We start from the raw sequence: 19044 nt of genomic DNA, 5'->3' as shown, positions 1-19044 counted from the left end.
ACTGTAAAATTGTTACAAACTGCACCTTTAACTAGTGTTTAGGCCATAAGAAAAAATTGTTTCCCTTTAAAGCCATCTTAAAAAAAAAAGCTAAAATCGATCTTTAATTTGATTCACGACTCCCTATACCTCTTCTCTACTTCATCCTTTCCTCCCATCAGCTCCCATTTATCTGTCCTCCATCTATTTCTGTCCCTCCCCTCACCTGTGATGATGCTTCAGGAGGAAGGAACGGAGCGAGATAAGCGAGAGGTCGCTAACTCCTCTGCATTTGAGATGAGAGGGTCAGCGTGACGGACCCGCGCCGGCGTCTGTCTCGGCCGGTCGGAAGCACAGATGAGAACTATACCAGCTGCTGTTTCGCCGCCTGGAATGATTGACCGTCTCCGTCATGAACCAGATGCTGCTGAGATGCCAAACATGTGGTGATAATATGGAAAAATGTTTTGGATGTTGATTGACGACTGGTGATTTTCTGGAAGGTTTCATTTCAGTATCTAACTATCTGAAAATTGCTTGATATCTACATTGTCAGTGTTTACTAAACATGAGAAGAAATTAAATCTTACGATGAATCGTACGATTAAAACTATGATGTACAGTCTGTTAATGTACGCTGTTAAAATAAGCATTTTATTTTATACAATAGGACACCGTTATTTACAACCGCAAAAGATTAACCAGTAACTTTATAAACAGTAGACAACACCTTTGGTCTTTCTCCCTTAAAGGAAACAGTTGGAATGAAACCATCACACAGACAATATCCCGACAAGGCAACAGAAAAAATGTGAGTTCTTCAGAGAGCGTGTTCCTCTGTAAACATAGTGTGAAAATGGAAGCGTATCAGTCTGAGCTGGGTCATAAAGAGCGTTTAATTCCCGTACTCAGTCTCCAGCTGAGTCCACACCTGCATCTGCTCATACGCTCAGGCGAATAAGTCTTTTTTGTTCTTATAGTCCATTTATCTGCTGTTTGGATACACGGAGACGTTTCTATATTTCAGGTGTTTTATCTGACGGAGGGGGTGGTCATTAGGTGAAGAGGCTTGCTGGGGATTGGTGGTTTGACAAGGGGGGCGGACCCGTTGGCGTTTGTGGTGTTGAAGGTTTGTCTGAGTTGAGCTACACGACTGCCTGACGTCCCACTGCTGTTCTTCATTCTCACCGTTCCTGTAGAGAGATAAAGACAACATGCACTTTATTGATATTTGATTGATTGTTTTTTGAGAACACTGCAATATGTTTTGTTTTATGAAAACAACACTGTCGACATAGGAAAGGCCTACCAGAACCACAATGACCTCACGACTGGTCAAGACTAAGGAAATAATCAAGCAGAATTTGGTGATTACCAGACTTTGGCTCTCAGTAAATCATCACAGACTTTAAAAAGCTGTTAGACCCCTGACACCAGCCCGCCGGGGATTATAATACATCCACAGCTGTCTTTCTCTCTCTCTCTCAATCCTCCCCTCCACCCACTCAGGGCAGGTCTAGAGGTCACAGGAGGAGGAAGTGAAAGAACGGAAGCACGTAGAGGAGAAGAAAGTGAAAAGAAGAAAGTAAAGGACGAAGCGGGTGCAAATAACTGGAGAGTGAGGTAGAGGGTAAAGGCTGGGGGAGTGATGAGTCAATTTGAATGTGTTAAACAGGGTGAGACAGGTGGTCAGGGAATCAGTGAAGGGGGTGACTGAGGTGGGGGGATGAAAAGAGAGAGAGAATGAGGTATCGCTTATGGGGACTGCGGTTGACTTCATAGACAGATGCTGCGGAGACTCATGGGAGAGCTGTATTTTTAGATTCTCCCTGAGGGGTTAACAGAGCCCGGAGTCACCCCTTCACTCCTTTCCTGTAAGATTCACATCATTTTTTCTTCTTTCGCACTGATACTGGGGTCTTTCGTCACATTCACCTGAATCAAACCTCTCCGACCTTGTATAAACTGCAAGCAGTGCCAGAATCTAGACAATTAAAATGGATCCAATGTTATCGATGCAAATGCACAAGAAATCGTTCGCAGTGTGGACTTGCTCAACGTCCAACCAGTCATTTAGACTTGAGAGATGTAGACGAATCGACCAAAAAATGACTACCGGTAGTGATGTGAGAATTTGTACACAAAAAATGTGACTGCTGTATGAATTTGCGCTCTTCATTCATTATCTCTTATGTAATGTTTACAATAAAAATTATGCATTAATTCAGTGAGGCACCACTAGCTCCTCCCTCTCCCCGAAGGCCTATCATCAATTAGTTTGTATCGATTTGCACTTCACATTTTAACCAGAAACACTATACTTGTACTTTAATTTTAACTTATTTTAGTTTCACTTTCACTTCAAAAGATTTTGAATATTAGAGAACGTTAATCGGGTTCTTTTTTGAAGCTTCGTTTGGGTAGCCCCGCCCACAGTGGAATCTCATTGGCCCAAATCTGCTTCACACCCATTACGTTTATATTTTATACTTTTACATTCACGTTTGAAAACGACTAAGACTTGCCGCAGCGAAAATGAAAACAAAGACAAAAGTATACTAGACTAGACAAAACAAAACTAGACAATTTCTTTGGTTGAATTCGAAACAATCCAGGTTTGTCACGACGCTCGTTCTCAGTGCAGAGCTGACTCTCTCTCTCTCTCTCTCTCTCTCTCTCTCTCTCTCTCTCTCTCTCTCTTTCCGTCTCAGTAGTTGAGCCGCAGTTCCTGTTGATGTTTCTCGGCCGTTCCCTGCAGCCGTGACCCCCTGACTGCGTTATGCCGTCGCTATGGAAACGTGGGATCAGCTTTGGCGATGAGCACAAATTCCCGCTCCAGCGCGCACATGCACGCACGAGCACACAAACACACGCTGACTTACACTCTCGCTGAAACACACACACTCACACACAAACCACACTTAACAGCCGTCCAAAATAAAACAAACGTGGATGTAACGCAGTATATGTGCTCACGAGAAACAAAACATGACCAACATTTGACCTCACGAATGCAAACAAGGTCTCAGGTACGTTTTAATGTTTCAATCATGTTGTGTTGCTGTTCCTTAATAAAAGGTTGATTATACGGTGTTGGTCTGTACGCAATTCAGCATTTCAATCACACAAGTACAACAGCCGAAAGTTTCCTGTTTTAAAATATTAAAGTATGGAGGGTAAACAAAGGAAACGGTTGTAATGTTTGTTGTGCCCTCTAGAGGTCGCACGGCGCACGCAGGATGTATTTGTCTCGTGTTGGTTGCGCAATGACGCCAGAGATCCACCAGATGGCGCATGTGGCCTGTTCACGTTCATTGGCACAAAAGTCTTCCAGGATTCCTCCCTCAATCTAGCTTTTTCATTAAACCGATGCTTCACTCAATAATGAAAATTCTTTCATCATTTACTCACCTTCGAGTTGTTCCAAATCTGTATAATTTTTTTGTTCTGATGAACACAGAGGAAGATATTTGTAAGAATGTGTATAACCAGACAGATTTTGCCCCCTATTGACTACCATAGTAGGAAAAATACAATGATTGTCATAAGTGCCCCAGAAGTGTTCGCTGTTCTACATTCTTCAAAATGTCTTCTTTTGTGTTCAACAGAAAAAAAAGATAAAGAAATTATGGGTTACACGTATATGTATATCTTATGCATATTTTAGACGTACCTTTGTATGGTGTGTGTGTCTTTTCTGTGGTTGACAGCTGGTCTTTCATTGCTCTGTGCAATCGGACCTCATTCAGGGTTTCTGCTAATGTTGCGGCTCTGTGGCTGAAATGTGGTTTGTAAAGGCCGATTACTACCTCGGCGATATTCGTCTCCGAGTCCTCTGTTTGGGCCTTGGTGTCATCAGTAGACTGATATGAACCGCTGTCCTGGTTACATTTGTCTGAGTCGGCTCCAGAATGACTGAGGTCCTCTGGTTTCTGTGGCAGATTGGATGAAACTCATTTGAAAATGGTAACAAATACTTATGTGACAAAGCTCAGAGACCTAGAACATTGGTTGTAGTTTAGTGTTCGAATGGGTATGTGTGTGTTTTCGGTGTATTCCCTTTGGCACCGGGGCATTGATGCCATCTGATAGCGTTTAATTCTCTACCCAGGCTCTGAACCATCTGCTCAGGGGACTCCGGCCCGTCCAAACACACACACGTGCCATACACACACACACACACACACACACATCTAACTACTGCTGTTTTTATTATGAATGTCCTGCACACATTATTGTGATTCATTTGAACGCATGTGACATAAAAATGTCATATCACTTTTATGCACAACTAGTAAAATGTATACACACACATTTACTTATCCTGCTATTTATTTAAATTATAATTTAAAAGTGGGAACTTCATTGTATTGTTTACTCACTAAACTATAGGTAAACATGCACTCACACACACATTTTCTGTCTTGATACTTCAAGCTATTTTTTAATCCCCATGTGCCACCAACCCCTACCCAAACTTACATTTTCTTCAATAGATTGTTTATTATTTATACTAAGATTATCAGCATGGGGTTCAAACACGCACCTTGAGATGAAGTTGAATCCCTGCTTCTGTGCTGGTCTGTGGTGCTCTATTGGCTTTGGTCAGGCCGTTGTTTACAGTTTCCACGTTTGCTCTACAAACAAAGAGAAACATTTATATTATTTGAACATGGCTGAGATCGAAATACTATTGATTCCAATTATATTTGCAATTCAGACAAAGTAAATCTAAAATATTTTGGGTACAGTACTTTTGTGTTATTAACATAGTATGTTTATTAGGATGTTTATTACACAAATCTTTGGAAACGATTCCCTTTAATCAGATTTTTCAATCCTACATTCAACAGTCAAATATTTGTGTAAAATAATACTAGCTCTGTATTTTTATATTATTATGATAACTCTTTGTTGCACCAGACAACTAGTGTCATGCACTCTGCTAGTAACATGTCTCCCATATTCCTCTGAGATCTTCCCTTATAATAAAATAATGCAAACTAAAGTTAATATTTCATGTCTGTTTTATTATTAAGCAGACTTGTAATAAGCAGGGTAATGTACAGTAAGGCATGTTGAATTCTTCCTTGTAGTATTGATATTTTTTTTTATTACCTGTTGATATTGTTAAGGTTGTCTGTTGTCTTATTCCTCAGCTCTGACAAAATAAATTTTGGAGATTTAAGGTCGTCTGATTCCCCAATGATGCACACATGCACGTCGCCGTCGCTACCCAGCAGCCAGCTCACGGTTTTACAAGGACCTGAGAAGAAATCAGGTATGCATAAATTTAACAACTTAAATCTGTGACTATTAATGCTGCAATTTGGCAGCAAGGACAATGAGACACAGTAACTTTGTACATTTTGTGTTTTATGGTCATAAAAGCCAACCCACGTCATCCTATTGGTAATGCATTTTCTCGACCATCAGAGGGCGCTGTGGCATTGAAGGAAACCCAAGTTTTACCCTCTCTCTCTTTCTGAGAAATAGTTTAGAATTGTACATGTAAAACACTGGTAGATATCAATACTTATACATATAACACTTACATTATAAACATCTTCAACGCAACTCACATGCACTTTCACTAGTCCATGAAACCGTGACTCTCAGCCTCCCTCATCATTATTTTAGTGTGATTTAACCTTCTCAAATAACACGAAACCTTGAAGGCATATGAAATGGTGTGTGAACAGCATATACGTCAGGAGCTTATGCGTACAAAGATGACTTGTAGGGGAATAGTTCACCAGGTAAATGATTTAAACTTTATGTAAATCACCTAGAAAACAACAATTAAAGATGAAACTGTAAATATTCCCCATGTGAAATGGAACGTTTCCTTGACGCTTTGCATGCAAGGGAGGATCTTACACCTTAGCTCGGACAGAAAGTGTTGCGTAAAGAACCGGTTCTCCAGGTTGGGCATACAGAATCAGCTTAGCAAGTAGCAGGGTTTAGATCAAGCGACCTTACACCATTGCCAGCCCGGGGAATGATATCTACAGAGGGTTCATGTTAAATCTCAGAAATGTTTAGCGTCTTTTCTTGAAATGACATAAAAGAAAACGAGCGCACATTATTTCTGCAATGTATTGTCATGCTTGTAGTGGATCTGTTTGTGTGTATTTGTGTGTTGCTTGTTGCCTAGGTCACAGGGCTCAGGACACACACAAGTATGTGTGTTTTTGTGTATTTGAAAGGTGATATGACAGGATGATGTGTACGTTTTCTTAAAGGGTGTGCTTCTTGGAACACAATGACCTGACAAGGCAGTCCATGTCCCCGAACTGACTGGCGAGATTATATTTAACAGCCACTACCGTTAGTATACAACCACAGATGTTCAGATTTACAAAGCTTTTCTTGTATTAGTGATTTGTTTTTTCAAAGCTGCTTAATGGAGACTTTCCTTCAAATGTTTCTCTTAAAATTCCTTTGGACAAAATTAAAACTGACCTGAAAAAGAGAATTGTTGACATGAGATCGTAGTAAAATATTAATTTACATTAACATTTATGCATTTGGCAGACGCTTTTATCCATTACATCCTATACATTTTTACATAGGTGTTTGCAAAGAAATAATATGTGTTTGTAGTGGTAGTTCTACTAATTTCTGTGATCTGATCCCTTTCATTTAATCATGTTGTATTATGTCAGCATATGCAAATAACTCTTCATTTGAATTTGTAGCCCAAAAAGACATTTAACTGATTCAGAGGACCTATTTGCTCAGTTTAGTCCCACTTCTATCTGGGAGAAACAACTCGATATTAGCAAAATCTAATTCTTGATTCTTTTTTCAAGTGGGCTACAAACCAGTGAGCGATACAGTTCAAAGTCCTGGTGATCTGTTTTTAGTTTGTTTGTCTTTGCACAAAATTGACAACTTACACCTGAAACTTAAACAGTTTTTATCTAAACTACTGTAATGTTCGTCCAAACGGTGACGTATGGCTGACACACAGTTTCATCTGAGCTGAGGCAACTGAAACTGACCACACAGATTATAGTTCTGGGGCAAGGGAGACAATGAGAGAGAGAGAGAACAACAGCTCATAGTGTTGCTGTAATAGATCTGAGCTGTATACATTGTGGGTTGTGTGTCAAAAGAGCAAAAATAGAGCAAAAAAGATATGATTCTGTTCACGTCAAAAGTAATTAATGAGAATTGCCGTCATATGTTTCTCATTTCAACTCAGTTTGTTCAAAGGTTAAATATTTTTAACTTCACAAAAGCCAACGCTCTAAAAAATGCTGGGTTGTTTCAACCCAAGGTCGGGTAAAACATGCACACAAGTTTTGTGACACTTGAGTGAAATGTTTCTCATTATTACAAAATAAAACATTTGATCTGAAAGTGTATGCTTAAATTAGTTTAGTAGACAAAAACCTGAGGTTGCAAACAAATATTTTTGTTTCATGACAAAACTAACATTTCATTTAATAAAAAGTGCTTTTAAAATGGATGACTTTGACTGAATAATGAAGAATAAACAGCCAATAAGAGCACAGAATAGATGGAAACTCCTTTAAAATGGTTTAAAAAGTATTTTAGAGCGAGACATCAAGAAGCTGCTAGATAAAAAGACAAGAAAACATTTCTGCAAATTCTAATTACAACATAATTCTCATAGTTCCCTTTGTTTGATTTCATAATTTTGCTTATTGAGTTTATTATTGTTCTAAAATGTGGAAAGAATATGAACAACTGTGAGTAAGTGTCCCAAAGTTTTGATCGGTAGTGTAGAAAATCTTCATATTTCACCCAACCATCAAAACAACCCAACATTTTTTAAGGTTCAAAGACATTTGCGGATCATGTGATTTGACCGTTTTTGCTGAGGAACAGAAGCTGAAGTATGAGCGATAGGAGATGCCAGTGCTATTGCTAGAAACGGTTAAAAGAACATTCGTTCATGTGCTCATGTGAAACAAGAAATGCTGCTCGGTTGGATTCCATCATTGACAGGTGAACTGTGAGTTTTTAGCCTGTGAACCAGGTTCAAGGTCTCATAAAGGCATAATGAATGGGATGTTTTGAAATCCCAATGTGAAGTTTTGATTTCAGTAGAACCACAAACATTCTTGTGTTGGTTGAAAACGTTTATTTTTGTAGTTGAAAAACTTGTTACAGAGTTGTTCGCCATAATGCAGTCAGAGTGGTTGATGGTAAAGAATTAGAGGCAGTTGTTGATAATCTTGATTAGCATCCTATCACTATGACCTTCAATTGGATATGGACCAAATGTGAATATGGATGTTGTGCCTTTGCGCAGCTTTGTTATGTTTTAATTGTTGAGTGAACACGTTTTTAAGCCATTCAGAGTTCATATGTATGCTGTGTATTTGACTGTTTTTATTGGCAGTGTTATGTTTTGACATTGCGTAACATGTCTGTGCCTTTAATATTTTGGCAAAAAAATGAAATATGAGTTTAGCAATATATAGCAACTTTCATCTGAACTATTTGTTGTTTGTTAGATTACCATTTCTAGTTGTTGTAAAATTAAGCTCATTTAAACCTAAGGTAGTGTTGTTTACATGCACTAATAAAAGGATTAACATTTCTACGAGATGTTTGATTAACTCCGCAAGTTAAATGTTGAACTCTCAGTAAGTGTTAGTTCATTACAGTCCCCGTGAACGGAAGTTGCGATTGTTCAAATCGGAGAAAAGTAGTGCGTTTTTCAGTGCGAATTGGTTGGATATGTAAAAACAGCTGTTGCATTGATTTTGAGATGGTAGTAAACTGACCGTTGAAGGGGAGAGTTAACGGATGCTCCGCCCAAGCCGTCTAGTTTACGTCATTTGAGATGGGTCATTTCAGGGCGGAAGAGCATTTTCAGATTTTAACTGAAGATTATGAGGGTACATGAATTTTAAAAAGTAAACAACCCACATTGATAAGCTATTAACTGTAAACGCTGCGATATTTCATGAAAAAATAAGAATTGTCATTTATAATTTCACTGGGACTTTAACATTTTTAAAAGTGTTAATTTAACTGTGGGTTATATATACACCACAAAGTTTTAAAAATAACACTGGCGATTTAACTGTGTACTCTTACACAAACTCTGTTACTTCTAAACCACAATAATGTTATGTAATGTTATTTTTATCTATTTTTGCATCTGTTGTGCTTCCTGCAAACATTCCTTGCCCCGGCTAAAACACATCCTTGAAATGTTAAAAAAGCATGAAATGTTTACAGGATTTTACAGCCTTGTTGTGTAACAGCATCATCGAGACTGTGTCCAAAACGGCATTCATTAACATGCCAACACTGATGCTGTGTAATAATAAACTGTAATCTCCCTCTTAGTGATTTGCATTTGAATATAGTGTTATGTTGTTTGGATTGTGATGTGTTGCAAGTTCAGTGTTGAAGTTGGAATGGGCTGCTAGTTTCACCCCTGCAGCTGTATGATGTTTGCGGTCATGTTACGCGACTCCTCCCGCTCACAGGCCATTTCCATTGACCTCAAAACTATGCGCTCAAGTTGAAATTGACGCAAGGTATGAATTTTCTTTGACATCACTAAGGGAGTCTCTGTTATAACAGTCTATTTTTGACCTCCTTCTAGGTTGCTTTGCTAGAATGGAAGAGATTAAGCCAACTGCGTCATTATCAGATGGTTACTGTATGCCCACACATGAAAGATGTTTGGATTTGAGTTTCTTAAATGCCTGACAGATCTCGACTGTAGAATATAGGCATGTATTGTATTTCTTTTTTGATGGTTTGATCTTTTACGCAGTTAGCATTTGGGAGGTGTGTGTGACAGTCAAATTGTGATGCATGTACAACTGCAAACAGGGGTGGATTGAAAACAGTTTTTGTGTCCTGGTTCATTGTCGTGAGGTTGATAACATTAGAAAGAGGGCTATTTCACACTTTTCAATTTAAATATAATCTCTTAGAAATAGCAGTGCTATTGTTCCCAAACAATGTTGTTAGACGACTGTGTGTGTGGTGTTCACTGCTAAAGTATTGTTTGCATAATTATTCAGCTCTTAACGTAAACGCAAATAAACAAGACCGAACAAGACTGACAACTTATTCTGCTGATGTGTGCATGTAGCTAAATAGTGCATTCAAAGCCTTGACCATTTGAATCCAGCAACCATTGAAAAGCTCAGCAACAGTTACAATGAAATACTCTCACGAAAACCTCAGACCTGTACACACCACAGAGAGTAAATTCCAGAACGGGTTCTGCGAGGTTGATAGCTCATGACGTCCCAAACCAAAAGCACGCAAATTATAAACCAACAACTCGTTCCCAATCACATATTACCTGTCAAAGAGATCTGAATGCATGCTTGTCTGTCTTGTAAATAATGATTGTCTTGTACTGACGGTTCTACCTACAAAATGACAGATGTGATTGTATTTTTAGTATGGGTGTGAATTCATACCTTTCCTCTCGCGCAGCTTTTCTTTTTTCATCCCTTCTTTTGCATCTTTCTCTTCCCTTTCTTTCCACCGCCTGACTTGTTCTTCTCTCATTTTGATGAATAAGATCCTCTTCTGTTCATCGTTCAGAGCCTCTAGTACATCTGGATCGATGTACATGTCTTTTAGTATTTGCTGCAGCATGTTGACGGTTTGTGCGTGGGATCTTTGGGCAAGATGATGTCCTTTAAAGAGTCCAGCTCTTTTTTTTTGTTAATCGTTGTTGGCCTTTACTCAAACAAACGCTGCTTTTATCTTGCTGGCATTTTAGGTCCTGTGACGGAGATGGTTGTTCTTGTCCCACACGCTGAACATATGATTCCAGTCTGAAAGAAACAAAGAGATATGAGAGATCAATTACAGCATCTGTTGCCATTTTTTCGGGCTTGCTTTATGGTTGACCGCCTTATATCTTTGGATTTATTACCCTGATATCACTTCACAACAACAGAAGAGAGAAGAGAGGGGTTTTATTGCTTAGCTCTTTCATGGTTTGGAAGACACAATGGAGTATTTTGGTATTTTTATTGAATCATCAACATCGTGTTAGATTTTTCACACAATTGTTAATATGCAGTAAACGTTTAGTAGATTTAGTGTTTAAAACATCTTCTGGAGCTCTTGGAAGATATTGACGGACAAATGTTTTTGTTTTATGTTTAAGTAGAAATTCAACTTTTGAAAGCTTGATAGCCTTTAAAATAAGAGGAACTTAAAAGGGAATGAGGTATTCCAGATTTTAGTTAAAGACCCCTGAGTCTGACATGTGTTTCCTATTTTTACAGAGAAGATCTCAATGTGCTTCAAATTGTTCTCAGATTTGCAAATCCACAGATCATGCAATCCAATAACATTTTCAATTAAATAACAAATCAACAAACAAATGATTTGTGCTTTGCTGCTATAAACTGATTATTTATATTTCTCATATCATCGCTGTCCTTCCGAAACCTCAGATGTCCAAATTCGTTGTTTTTCAGGAAATGGAAAGAATGCTCCCTTTTAAATCATAAATAATACTGTGTTGTCAAAATTGACAAGCACTTTTTAATACTGTATATTGGTTAGATATGCATAACCCAGTTCCAAACATAGAGGGTTACTAATAATAATCAGTTATGACCAAAATATAAAAAACACCAAATATGGTGATATGAGGTTTCATAAAGACATCAGCGATTTGAAGAAACCAGCAGGACAAACTTGGTTGAGGAAATTAACCTCAAATGAGAACCGTATTAAGTGTGTTGATATAAAAACAAAACATTTGTGCCATGTTTTCTTCAGAGGAAACCTCTTAATTTTAATGGCAGACTTTGAAATCTTGGCAAGTGTGAACAAAGTTTGTGAAACTCCACAGGACACATGCCTGAGGCACATTTTTTCAGTTTTGTTCTCATTTTAATCTCCCTGTTGTCTTGGAAAGACAGCTGATATATTAAAGAGATCTGTCTTTTTCTCTGTCGGTTAAAGGGGCCGAACAGCTGTGTGCTTTGCTCTTTGGGGGTTTGTGACGCGGCTGCCGTTCATATGACTCTCGGCTCTTCATTCGTTCTCTGTGTTGACAATAGGGGTCTGTTTTACAGCAGAGCTCAGCGTGTGTTGAGTCTGTGTGTGATTTTCTTGTCTCTGTGCCGCCTCTGTAAACTTGAACTAAATGAGAATGTCTCTTCTGTGTCTCGTTCGGTTTATGTAGTCCCTGATGAAGTCGCTCCATCACTGTATAAGACTCTCTGTGCGGCCTTCAGCTTTTTAGTTCCTTAAGACACGAACACAATCTCCCTTTTTCGTCATGTCTTTATCTCGCTGTCTTTTGGCTATTAATCTTACCATAGTATTGTTACTGCCATGACTCAGAATCAATCGGAGACGTCAGGCATGTTTTTCCACAAAGCCATTTAAAACAAGTTAACGATTGAGCAATACATGAATGCAAATATCTTTAATAACCTAACTGGTTCTTCTAGACCCAACAGAGGATACATGTAGAGTTTTGCTTAAATTTACTGCTTTCATTCTCGTGAGAAGTTATGCATTCCTTCTACATTCTCTCAAATAGTTCTGCGGGTCTGTTGTATGTCAACATTTGTCTGGTGTTTATTGTAAAAAGTGGATTTTAAAAGAAACATTTGAGAAGTTTTACTGAGTCTGCAAAGTTATAAAAGAGCAAAAAATAGGAGATTTTCCTATGGGAATAAAAGTCCTCTTCATTTCAAATGATGGCTTACAATGCCCAGTGCATGAAACTAAATTTACTAAATCCAACAATCTAAAAATCAACTACAAAAACCAGATACGCAGCTCAAACAACTGCAAAGACTTGAATTCGGCTGGATTAAGATACGTTAGGGATGGACAATAGACAAAAGCATGACTCATTTACACAAAGACAGACAGCAACGGAAACAAAAGGTAATGAAGCTTGCCAAAGGGACAACAAAATATAAAAAAGCTGAAGAGAAAACAGCTGTTAGAAAGATCAAGAATCTACCAAAATAATCTCTTATTTTTCAGTACATGAGAATTAGTGAATACAGAGAACAATGAGAGCAAGGCAATAAAAGCTTTAAACGTGAGCACAAAGAGACTGCTGAACACTGATAAAGTGCGTTGAGAATGAGAGAGAGAGAGAGAGAGAGAGAGAGTGAAAAAGTAAAGCAGTACTCACATAGAGAGCCGGGAATGTGTGCTGTTGAGTTGTGTTAGTGGAAACGGAGCATGTGTGTCTTTCTTTACACCGCTTTTGTATTCGAGTGGGCTGGTGTGACATCATAGCATTCTTTCTCTCTCCCTCCTTCTCTCAGACTTTCTCACCCAAACTCTCCTTGCCTGTCTCCTCCCTCTCTCTCACTTCCTCCCTCCCTCTCTCACTCCCTTGAATGTCCTAGATTGGCATAACAAACACTGCCACATTTGATTTGCCAAATCAGTTGCAGGTTTAAAAGCTTTTGAAAAAGGAAAGATTTCAAGGAAATACAGATAATAAATAAAATATTTTACTCCATAAGGACAGTTTTGCTTTATGTGGATGGTTAAAAAGTTTGGTAACAGTTTACAGTGAGGTTGCTTTAGCATTAGTTCATGCGTTTGTAACATGAAGTAAAAATGAGTAATGTATTTTTAACGCATTTATTAATCTTGGTTAATGTTCGTTAATACAAATTCGTTTTTTTATTATTTGTTCATTTTAGATTATTAAGTAATGTAATCAAATTTTTAGTTGTATTCGTAAATTTCAAAATGAACTATTTTAGCGGCATCTAGAGGCGAGGTTGCAAATTGCAACCAACGGCTCACTCCACCCCTCCCTTTCGAAGCACGACGGTGTCTCTCACAGAACCAAGATGTTGTCTTGTTTTCGCCTCTTTACAGAAGGAGATAATGTAATTACAAGAAGGGCTCTGTAGAGCAGTTTGTCTGTTTAGGTCTAATCAAGAAACAACACGGCGAATTCCATGTCATGCCTGCGGTGTATGTAGATAGAAATAGCTCATTCTAAGATAAAAACATAAAACTTCATTATGAATTGTCTTTATACACCTCTGAAAACACTCACTCATTATTTATATATTTCCGCTTTTAGTAAACTCATCAAAACCATGGAATAACACAGAATTATGCTGTGACTAAAAGCATTCAAAATAAATGATCTTTACATTATATTTCATTATCTTCAAAGTAGTCACCCTTTGCCTAGAATTTGCTAAATCGTATTATCATTCAGCTTCTTGAGATCTCAAGCTAGGAGGCTTTTTAAACAGTACCGAAGAAATTTGCATATACTGGACTCTTATTGGCTGCTTTATTTTTCATTGAAAAATTGAACAAAAAACAAATTTAGTTTCCTAATGAAAGAAATGAATATGTTGACACAAACATATTTTGGTCTACATGAGTAATTTCAAACATTATACATGAGATTTTAAGGTCACGAGAAACATTTTTATCTAGTGATCCAAAACTTTCTGTCAGAGGATCCTCCTAAATATTTAATAATAAAGAATGCTGTACTGTATTAGTAATGTTTATTGTCAGTTCAGAAGTTAACAAATATAAAGTTTTGTTGTTACCAATTATCATCATTTTTTTGAGAAAGCTTTCTAGCACTTTTATTTGGTGAATTCAGGTAAATAGCTTCTTTTTCATCTCAATAAAATAATGTCAATATTTATGTCTCAATAACGTTGTAATGAATTTAGCATATACATACACATTTACACACACATACAGTTGTTGAATTCAAAGTTAATTTAATGGGTTGTAAAAACTTATTTACATACGATTTTAAACTTAAGCAATAAACTTTTTTACTCATGCGTGATGTCATGTCTCACAGACAGTATGGGGAATAAACGAGTCACAGACCAGAACACAGATGTTGCGCATCACAAGAACCCAAATGACTATCTCTATTGAACTATAGAACTGGATAGATCTGCGATGGAGATTGGGGATGTACCGTGTGTATGTTTTGGTAAACTATATTGGTCAAATCATGTCATTTAAGGATGTGTTTGTGTAATGGTTAGGTTTAGGGGGAGGACCAGGGAATAGAATACATTAACAGCCTTATATAAAATTAACAAAATCTAATGTCCCAAAGGTGTGTGTTTGCAAGGACAGAGCTATGAGGATGTGAATTATATGGTGAAATCTACTCTGCATGTGTTTTGAATTGTCCTCAGGATTCCTGGATAAAGAAGAAAAAGGAGATTAGGTATAAGGAAGGAGGTGATATGCTACCTTTAATTCATTTACCTCTGGTTCAAACAGATTAAAGCCAGATAAACATGTAGTAAAGGTGATTAATTTGTCTGTGGGAAAATAATGGTGCTTAACTTGTGATAACAGGTAATTTCCCATCCTGACTCACTTTAATTCAATAAGGAAAGTTACTTATTTTACAACAAGTCTCAGGTATTTAAAGCTACACTTTTACTGTGTTTTCTTTAACAGATACTTTATGTTTGCTGTTTTGAAGAAGCCGGGTGTTTAATCGCACATATAAAGATTATACTGTATGTGTGTGTATCAAATTCATTTCAAAGAGTCCTTGGACTTTCCCACAAATGCCTTGTAGGACTTTCTTGAGATTTTTTTTACCTTTGTAATGTAATGCTTAAGAATTGTTTTTATGGGTGTGTGGAAAAACTGGAGCTGGCAAACAGGCAGTGTGTCTTATGTGTACTAAACACTGACCTGTTTACCCTGGCCTGACTCATGTGATTCACACCCCTCGTTTTCAATCGCTCCATGTGACTTTCCTGTACGTGTGTGTGTACCAATACAATAATGTACAAAGCACAGTATAACTTTCGGGTTCACGGTGTACATATGAACAATGTTTCACACAACATTCTGTAAACCATATTTGACTTTCAAAACAATTCTACGGTATAAAGGTGTTTGGATAAAGAGATTTGCATAGAGAGACGTGTCAGAGCTCAGGGGCTTTGTTGTTTGTGATCAACTTTAGTTTTTTTTCACAGTGTTACTGTAACTTTTGATTTTTGCCCCGGATGAGAATCACAGTAATGTGAATATGAGGGAATTATCATAAGAATAATGTCAATGGAAATGTTTACATTTTAATTTGGTTTAATTTGGTACTAATTATTTTCTTCACGTAACAACATTATTTCCTTTTGATATCAGCCTTGACATGTTTTTGTCAGATGTAACCATGTATGGATTTGTGAATGCATTCAAACACCCGAAGGCACAATGATCTGCCGGAGTTTGTTTCAGGACAACAACGGCTGTATTCAAACAACAAAAGCCAAACGAAAGAGAGTAATTCGGTAATGACTCAAGCCATGTCCTTGCAGACTCCAGATTTATGTCTGCTCAGCAGTTATAGTTCATATCTCCAGAGCAACATTTCAAAGAGTATATGAGGTTTGAGTATAGAGTGAGTGATAATGCTGTGAAACTTCGGTCAAATGATTTCTGGAATGACAGATGTTCAGAAAATGTCGTTCTGTGGCCAATTCAAGGAAATGTTTGTTCTTTGGTAATGGCATCGAGGCCCTTATTGTTTCAGTTTCAGTGTCTGTCTAACTGGTCTTATCTAACCATCAGGGAAGTTTAGAGCTTTTTTTTCTTTCCTGCTGGCTTTATCTCTTGGTTGAGTCTAGGGCTGCACGATTAATCGCAATTCCCATTCTAATCGTGATTAAACCGTGGTAGCTATGCGATTATGTTTGGTACGCAGCTTGTTCTTGAAGCACGGCTCTGTGATCTGTGGCTCCATCTAAAAAGCACTGTGTGTTTGATTCGCTTAAAACGTGCATTTAAAAAAGCATTACCCCTCAAACATCTTCTTTATAAATATACTTTATTAGCTTGAAAAACAGTGATAGTAAGATGCCAGATGCAGATAGGAAGACGGCATTTCCTGTAGGTAATACGTAAGGTACTTCTTCTATGGAGCATTTGAGTTTCTGTGCGAGAGCGCCCTCTGGATTCAAGATGCAGCTGCAATTAACAGTATTTCACTGACAAACTGCGCATAAAACATTGCAGTAACTGCCAAATCGCGTGCGGTTTCTTTTGAGTTTAACTGCCGCAAAGCCGTCAAAAATGAGACAGTGGGCACAAAACGATTTCTGAAGTTTATATCTGTTTATATAAATATGACCGTGAGAGAGTTAGAAAGACATCTGTGTGGGTCATTCGTTGTGTTTGCATACTGACAGCCTGTAGGAAACACTGCACAACGAACATGTCCAGAACAGAGTTACATGGTGCGTTTTTTACATTGAAACTGAAACTCTTTGTCTGTCGTTGATGTTTTAGACTCTTTAGACTAGGGATGCACGATAAATTATCGGCCATATCGGTATCAGCTACCGATATGGCTGATAATTTATAGTGCATCCTAGTCAAAAGAGTCTGAAACATCAATAAAATAAATAATAAAATTAGCCGATAAATTATAAATAGTTTTCTCTGGTTAAACCACTTCAGCTGCACGCTGCTCACAGTTAAAATCCAATACAGTACTTTCGTCATGATCATTCACTTACTGCTATTAGCAAAACAGATTAGTTATAGTGTGTAGATATTTATAAATCTGTAAAGATTTTTTTACAAAGTAAAGACAGAATGCTTTCTCTCTTGACACCTGTATGACATATGGCTAGTTAGAACACTTTTCTGGGTTGCTCTGGAAGAAGACCATTAATAAGCTTATTAAATAAACATACCAGAAAAGTTTAATAGTTAAATAATCTATAACTAGTGTAAAGTAGGCTTGGTACATGATTTTCAGGGAAAAAAGAACTAATGGCAACCTTGTGTTCTGTGGTGAATGTTTTCAAACAAGAAAATGTTATATTAATATTAAGAGACTGTATATCGACCAATATATCAATTTTTGGCTTCCAGTCTTAAATAATTATCGGTTATCTTTATTTGCCAAAAATTACATATCGGTGTATCCCTATTTTAGACTGATTTAAAGGGTTAAGGGTCAAAGATCAAAACTGGTTACTAAAAGAAAAAAATGTGTTTACTTTGGATTAGAGCATTAGCTAAATGACTCATTTAAAATTAAAATTAGATTAAAAAATAGATGCAACTTTGCGTTATGAAATGTGTAGTTATTATCACATGAATTCCTACCCAGTCAGTTATTAATAGAGCAATGTGGTCATGTGTTTAGTTTACAAATAAACAGCGCCCCCTTGTGGTGAATGGTATTTTATTTAGTGAACAGTCATGGACAGGATTTTCAAACAAACTGTGGGAAAGAATTATACCAAGCAAAGATCTAAACAAATAAAAATTAAAGTAAAGATTCATTAACCAACATTATTCATTAACGTTATTATTATATATTTTGTTTTGGCAATTTTCCTAACAGCAAAATATATATATTTTTTAAATGATACACCAAGATGAGGCTATTGCTTTTTGCACTGTAAAGTATAGCCGGTTTCATCGTACACATGCACCTGGCCCGAATTTTACATTCGTTCTGTGTTTGGTTATAATATGTGACCCTGGATTACAAAACCAGTCTTAAGTAGCACGGGAAATTTTTTAGAAAAATACAAAAATACATTGTATGGGTCAAAATTATCGATTTTTCGTTTATGCCAAAAATCATTAGGATATAAAGTAAAGGACATGTTACATGGAAAATATTTTGTAAATTTCCAACCTTACATATATAAAAACTTTATTTTTGTGAGTGGATGACCTGCCACAGTGCCCTTGATTAACAACTTAAAAGGCAATTTTCTCAATATTTTGATTTTTTTGCACTCTCAGATTCCTGAGTTTTAAACAGTTGCATCTCAGCCAGATTCTAACAACTCATACATCAGATTATGTGAAAATCTCAATTTCGAAAAATGTACCCATAAAACTTGTTTAGTTGTCCAGGGTCACATATAAAAATTTATTTTATATTAACTTTATAGTTATATTATTATATATTCATATTTTAATGTGTATTAACTGTTAATTTAAATAAAACTACTCATCAGTTATTGATTCTTTGCGGAGGTCTACCGTTAGTTAAGTCTGGGCCGCATAACGATTGTTTATGTTGTTGCCCCTGAGACAGTATATAACCGCATTTGTCTT

The 19044-nt window shown here is 37.1% G+C and overlaps 2 protein-coding genes across 4 annotated transcripts in view; one reads left to right on the top strand and one right to left on the bottom strand.

The window, feature by feature from the left end:
• Positions 1-615: 615 nt before the first annotated feature.
• zgc:92242 (uncharacterized protein LOC436899 homolog) lies at positions 616-13267 on the bottom strand. The gene is made up of 6 exons (XM_056769134.1): positions 13118-13267; positions 10413-10775; positions 5098-5245; positions 4526-4616; positions 3653-3911; positions 616-1172 (listed from the first exon to the last, which is right to left on the bottom strand). The coding sequence occupies exons 2-6, from the start codon at positions 10591-10593 to the stop codon at positions 1012-1014; spliced, it is 840 nt and encodes a 279-aa protein (XP_056625112.1). The 5' UTR covers positions 10594-10775; positions 13118-13267; the 3' UTR covers positions 616-1011.
• Positions 5134-19044, top strand: part of psd2 (pleckstrin and Sec7 domain containing 2) — a 45265-nt gene continuing 31354 nt past the window's right edge. For all 3 annotated transcript variants that reach the window (XM_056769128.1, XM_056769127.1, XM_056769133.1), the window contains exon 1: positions 5134-5260. The gene's annotated coding sequence lies outside the window, so the exon portion shown is untranslated. The remainder of the gene's footprint in view (positions 5261-19044) is intronic.

The sequence above is a fragment of the Triplophysa dalaica genome, chromosome 16 (assembly GCF_015846415.1).
Source record: "Triplophysa dalaica isolate WHDGS20190420 chromosome 16, ASM1584641v1, whole genome shotgun sequence".
Lineage (NCBI taxonomy): Eukaryota > Metazoa > Chordata > Actinopteri > Cypriniformes > Nemacheilidae > Triplophysa > Triplophysa dalaica.
This window is presented reverse-complemented; position numbering and strand designations above follow the sequence as displayed.

What these genes read in the sequence shown, in the direction of transcription:
- zgc:92242 (XM_056769134.1), bottom strand. Translation starts at nt 10,593, where the DNA reads ATGCTGCAGCAAATACTAAAAGACATGTACATCGATCCAGATGTACTA. An exon ending in AAAGCTGCGCGAGAGGAAAG is followed by an intron (nt 5,246 to 10,412) that starts GTATGAATTCAC and finishes ATTTCTTCTCAG; the next exon opens with GTCCTTGTAAAACCGTGAGC. An exon ending in GACACACACACCATACAAAG is followed by an intron (nt 1,173 to 3,652) that starts GTACGTCTAAAA and finishes ATCTCTCTACAG; the next exon opens with GAACGGTGAGAATGAAGAAC.